The sequence below is a fragment of the Phalacrocorax aristotelis genome, chromosome 11 (assembly GCF_949628215.1).
Source record: "Phalacrocorax aristotelis chromosome 11, bGulAri2.1, whole genome shotgun sequence".
In the NCBI taxonomy this organism is placed as follows: Eukaryota; Metazoa; Chordata; class Aves; order Suliformes; family Phalacrocoracidae; genus Phalacrocorax; species Phalacrocorax aristotelis.
In genome coordinates, this window is record NC_134286.1 from 15,690,629 (window position 1) to 15,696,868 (window position 6,240).

Consider the following 6,240-nt stretch of genomic DNA (forward strand, 5'->3'; position numbering starts at 1 on the left):
ATGACCCAGCAGAATGCTGTTGGGCCTGTTGTTCCTTTTTGCCATTTTTGTGGAGCTGTCCCTGAAACTACAGAGAGAAATGTTGTGTTGTCAAAGCTTGAAAAGGAATCTTGGGAGCTGTTGGGTGCTGTGATTTAAATGGTGTGCTTTCAATAAGCAATGAAACAAAGCAGCAAACCTAGTCTGCTTAGGGCCAAGGATTAGGAACTAAACCCTCATTTTCCTGTATGGTACTGCACTGTAAAGAGCACACTATGGATATCTTACTCTGTCTTGCTAGCAAAAATGTAACTGTAACCATTCTGAACTTTATTCTTCTTTTTAGACGTTAAAGGCAGTCAGAACATTTTGTGAAGAGTTCTTTTCAGTGACTAGTTTGAGAAAGTTGAACACCTCATATCATCTGAATGCTTACTCTGCTATAAAGTATATGAAAGTATTATCTTTATTATTTGTAGATGTATTCAGGCTTCTAAATGCCACTTTTAGCCTCTTAACCAGGGCATGTGCATCTCTGCCTGCTTTTATGATGTCAAGAATGAATTTCTTGTCTGGTTTTAGTTTCCTACAGCGTTTGAATTCAACGAGCAGTTCTTGATTACAATCCTGGATCACTTGTACAGCTGCCGCTTTGGTACTTTCTTGTATAACAGTGAGTCTCTTAGAGAAAAAGAGGTTAGTCAAACCACCGATTGTTGAATTGTTTTGCTGTCATGTTTTGCTGTCTTGACTCTAGATGATTATAAGAAGTTTTGGTTGTATTGTATTTGGTTATATTCCTTGTAAGGCAGTGGTTCTGAAACAGCTTTATTCTTGTTATAGTCCCTAAAATACTTGTCAAAGCACTGGTTTTGGAAAATTTTTAATACAGTAACTTATGCAATGAAGTAAATAAGAAGTGCATTAATTTTAGAATGCAACCATGGCTTCTACGATGGATTTCCTGATTTTGTGCAAATATTTACTGTTCTTATTTAATTTTCATTTTAGAAAGTGACTGAGAAAACATTGTCATTATGGTCTTTGATAAACAGTGAAAAATCTAAATACACCAATCCTTTTTATACTAAAGAGCTAAATCGAGCACTCTATCCGGTAGCCAGTATGCGTCATTTAGAGCTCTGGGTCAATTACTACATCAGGTGGAACCCAAGAATTCGGCAACAAGTAAGTAAATTCTCTATAACGTATGAAATGCTTTTCAGCTTAGAATTTTCTGTCATAACTGATTTGTAGAATAATACCTGTAAACTGTTCATGTTTTTAATATTATACTTGTAAAGACAGAAAAAAGGGTGAAAATGGTTATTATGTATTCTCTTTTTTGATGCACTCAGCTCTTCCCAGAACACTGAGTTTGTCTCACTGCTTAGTATCAAGTCATCCTCAAGCTTTTTCTAGCCCTTTCTTGCGGACAGAGCTTGGGGGAGCATTTTTTAAGGGCAGTTGATGCTTGCTAAAGGGTGAATGACAACGCTTAGAAACCGGGCTTACCGGTCCCTGAAGAGTCAGGGCATTAGCATCACAAATACCCTTAGCTGCATTTGCATTTCTTCTGAGAGATTGTATGAAGTCTCTTACAAATTAAGATGATCTGTTTGGTCCTTTCTCTTTCAAAACTGCTGTCTGTGTTGATGGCTTATGGTAAGATATTCTTATGTAACTTTGACCCAACATGGTTTATACCATGTAACTGTTCGATGAAGGCTGTTATTGAAAATTATACAAGTGGATCACACTGAAAGCCCAGAAAAGCTTTTATCCAACTATACATTGTTCAGTTCTGTGCTTTTTATGTTTAATATATGGGCACTCGATGTTTGTTGCAATCTTGCTAGAAATCTCAGCAATGTGGCATGTAAAGATAGTGTACAGAGACTTACTTGTCCTTCTTAACAAGTTGTGGAGTTTTGAATAGAAGAAGATAGAGAAGCAATTTCTTTGAAAGAGCGGTCTTCACAGTCCAGCCCCTGGAATAAATCAGGAGTTTTCGAGCAATACACTTTCTGCAGCTGATCTTCTGTATTATTTACAACACTTCAGAGGCTGCAAGAAAGCCAGACAGTTTGCTATATTTTCTTGCAAGTATGTTGCCGGTTTAAATTTGAAGTTTGAGTTTTAAAGCTTTTGTTGCTTGCTGTGAAAGATGGGGGCTTTTTGCAAAAGGTGAACCCAAAGATTTATTTTAGAAAGTGAAGGATTACAGGGCATGCAAATTAGCTGTAAATCTACTTAAAAATGTGCTTTGCCATTATTCAGGAGAGCTTTTTGGCAGGATTTTCCTATTAGCAATGCAAGCCCATGTGATAATCTTCTATGCTGCCTCTACTGGTCCCTCATTTTCATAATTTTTATATATAAAATGCAACAATTTTTTTTTTTGCTGCACACAAATTTATGCTTCCTCTTCACTTAAGCAACTGAGTAGTGGATGTAAGGCCTGAAGCAGTTTTTTGATGACCTTTTTTAGTGCCATTATTTAGAAGCATGTTCCACATCAGATTTCGGTCTAATGATGAGTTTGGTCTGTCACTAGCAACATCATTAACCCAGCGTCTCTAATCACCTTAGTAACTACATTCAGTCATTGATCCAACTTCCACAGTTGCTTCAACATTCGTCGCCATCCTCATCCGGGGCGCATAGTGAGTGGTGCGCCTAAGAGTGCTGGTTCAGCTAGTTTTGAACTGGTGAGGCCTTTACATTTGCTCCTGACACTGTGCTGCTAATAGCTTTTAATTACAGGCAGTTAACTGAAGCAGCACCAGCAGCTCCTTGACAGGTGTGTACAGCTGAAGGTAACTTTAGGCTCTGTATCTGCTTTGGACAGTTTTAATACTTTTCCATTTGTTTCATTACTCTATCTGAAAAGAGGAAGCTAAGCTTAAAATGTGAACAGGTAAAATGCTCTTTCTGTGAGTGATCTCCTGAAAGCTAGGGCAGTTGATCTTAAACACATTCAGGTTTACTTACAGAAGTCACTAATAAGCTTCTGCATTTATTTCATTTGTTCATTTACACAAAGTTGCAAATTCACTATTAAAAACTGAAGTAAATTTCATCAGAAACCGAAGTTATTTAATCCAAAGACATGGGTTTCATCTTCATCTGATCAGTGTAGCTACAGTAGTCAGTCTGGCTAAACACTTGTTCTTAGGGAAGATGAGGAGACATCTGACCTCTAGAATCTAAAACCTTTTAATAAGTCAAGAAGAGAAAAGCTTGGGACAAGGTGTTCACACCTATCTTCCACACAATATTAGATAATAAGAAAACAAAATCCATGTGCTCCAGGAAGTGCTGGCTGATTTTATTGAGGTAGGAAGACCTGCTTCATGTGAAGATTTTCTTTGGGTGAGAAAAACTGGGAGGCAGAGGGCTCTGGCCTTACAGAAAGAAATACTTCTGTTTAGCTACAATGTGTTACATATGTTGGAAACTATGAACACTGAGTAATGCCAGGAAAACACAAATACCACAGCAGCCTACCTGTGTAGAAGTAGTTCGACTGAAGTGATAAGACTAATATAGATCTCTTTCTAGCAGCCAAATCCAGTGGAGCAGCGTTACATGGAGCTCCTTGCGTTACGTGATGATTATATAAGGAGACTTGAAGAACTACAGATCACAAATAATTCTAAGATATCCAATTCGTCAGCCTCATCAGCATCTCCCTCACAAATGATGTCCCAAGTACAAACACATTTTTGAAGAAAGTGTTGGCTTTGTTCTATGCTGTAATAGCAAGTGGCGCTTAACATAGATCTGTAGCGTAAAGGGGAATATTTTAATGCCTTACATTAGACTGTCCTAACACAAATTATTTTAGACTGTCTTCATTTGAAGAGGACTTCAGACAAACAAAACCAACTCTTCTTCAATTACGTGCCTTTCAGAACCTGTGGACTGGGAACATAATTAATAAACTTCTAGTTATGGAGGGCTTTAAGAGTTACTTTGGAAAGTCTGGTACAATTGAAATTAAAATGATTTATTGTTTTCATGAGAACGCTTTAATTTATTACATTGTAGGTTGTGTTCCTGTAAGGACATTCATGCTCAGTCTTACATGTCATGAATAAACACGTTAACGGCAATAGGAATATTCACATTGTGTAAAATTAGGTATGTGTGTGTTCCTGTGAGGAATACATTTGTGGAGTTAATGAGACAAAAATAAATTCTATTGTGAGATTTCAGAGGAAGTGTTGAAATTTTCTGAGAATTCAAAATGTTCCTTTTTCAAAATAAGCAAAAATGTGGAACGGATTTCACTGATACGGTTCTAATTAAAAAGTTCAAATAGGCCAGTAGATATCAAAACAAAAGAAAAATCTATTTTTTTATTGAAAATTGATTTTTTTAAAACAAATGACAATTGTACTAGATTCTGAGAAGTCCTTTTTTGGCTAACTGTTCAGCACTAAAGTATATTACAAATTACTGCTGTTGGCAATATTGCTTCCTTAGATTAATACAGAATAAAACAGCTCTAAAGAAGTTTTATATCATTAAAAACAGGCCCACAGAGACATTGCTTAAATATCCAGCAATAGCTGTAGTATTAAAGCTTGTGTTTGTCTCCTAAAAGTAAATGTGCCTGTTTAAAGGAGCTTTTATACCAAAGTAGACAATTTTCAGTTATAAATAGTGTTGAAAACTTGTATATTTATAGCTTACATATTAACTTTTGTACAATAAATTTATTAAGTATTTAAGGGACTTCAGTATACAAGATTTGCATATAGTGTGTGCACTTATGTTGAACCTTCCAGTGAATTCTAGTTTCAAAGGCTTCCAGTAAACTTACAATTTGTTCCTTTTCAGGTATTTTTTTAAAATAGTTGCAAGCATTTCTTATGACAGAACAAACCTTGCTACTTGATATTTAATTAAATTTTGCGTATTCTTAGAATTTTAATGATATTCAGGCAATCCAGGAAATATTGCAATTCAGAATCTGTAGAGGACTTTTATCTAATGTTGTTATTTTGAAGGAGATATTTTGATGCTTGAGGCTTCTGTCATTGTAAATTATTGTACATGTGGTGAGTTTTGGTCTGCAAGATATAATAGGATTATATATAAATTAAGTTTTGTCTAAGTAAATATAATATAGTTTATTAGAAATCCTGTAAGTTTATAAAGTGTAAATATTTTGCATATGAAAACTAAATTTAAAGCTATAGTTCCATAAAATAAGTCAAAGTTTAGAGGACATCTGAATATTTTTAGAACCATATTTTTCCAAAGGAATAAAAGTATACCGCCTCTTGATTTAATTCAGTATATACACCGAATTGCACTATTTTTTTTTTTCAGGGAAGCTCAGAGCATATGGTATGTGTGTTCTAAATACACGTGATTTATATTACTTATTTTTTGTCCTCTAAATTTCATTCTCCTGTCAATGTTCTTCAGTATGTGTTTCCAAAATAACAACATTGTCCCCAAAATCTTGACTTGTTAAGGTAAATAAGATGGATTACATCAGATAAATGAAGAAGGATACTCAGTTGTTCATGATATACTTTACATTTTGAAAGCTATGCATACTCTGGTATAATTGCCTTTTACTTACTTGTGGTTTGTAAAAAAAAAAAAAAAAAAAAGCTGTTTTTATTAGAATATGTAAAGTTTCTGTACTTGAGTTGAACATATTGGTGACATCTCTGAGCGGTGTGGAGAAGTTCAGAAAATCTAATAGGTTTTACTGTGTAAACACTACATGATAACCTATTGCATTTGGGAGAGTGTAATGTAACGGGAAGGATCTTTTTGCACTTACTTCATTACATATATATCGTTCTTCATATTACTGGTTCAGTCGAATTTCAGTCTTTGAAGCTCTTTAACATAGCTCTGTGTGGGCTTGGATTTTTTTCAAGTCAACAGATTAGATACTTGTTTTAATTCTGTTTTTACATGGCAATGTTAGGCAAACATAGGAGTGTTCTTAATCCAACTTTTTCTGAAAAGTACTAATTTAAAGGTGTGAATGTAGGCATACACACTGATCCATGTTAACGGAAACCTTTTCCCCTTTCCACTGAACGGGGAGCTGTGGGCCGTCGTTGGCAGCACATGGGCCGTACCCGTAGGGCACCCCCGGCCGCTGTGGGTGCCCGGCGGCGGGAGCGGCGCTCTCCTTCGCCTAGCTGCGCTCCCTTCTGCTGTGGCTGTCGCAGCCAGGAGAAACCTGGGGAAGCGTTTGAGGTGGTGAAAGAGAGGGGTCCAGGC

The 6,240-nt window shown here is 36.1% G+C and overlaps 1 protein-coding gene across 5 annotated transcripts in view; it reads left to right on the top strand.

Annotated features, from left to right (window-relative positions):
- Nucleotides 1-4,199, top strand: part of MTM1 (myotubularin 1) — a 43,010-nt gene extending 38,811 nt beyond the window's left edge. For 3 of the 5 annotated variants that reach the window (XM_075107052.1, XM_075107051.1, XM_075107053.1), the window contains exons 14-16: nucleotides 562-675; nucleotides 991-1,167; nucleotides 3,544-4,199. In XM_075107052.1, the coding sequence (XP_074963153.1) occupies nucleotides 562-675; nucleotides 991-1,167; nucleotides 3,544-3,711 (459 nt within the window). In that variant the 3' untranslated portion in view covers nucleotides 3,712-4,199. The remainder of the gene's footprint in view (nucleotides 1-561; nucleotides 676-990; nucleotides 1,168-3,543) is intronic. The other 2 variants (XM_075107054.1, XM_075107056.1) reach the window with 1 other exon arrangement.
- The last annotated feature ends 2,041 nt before the right edge of the window (nucleotides 4,200-6,240 follow it).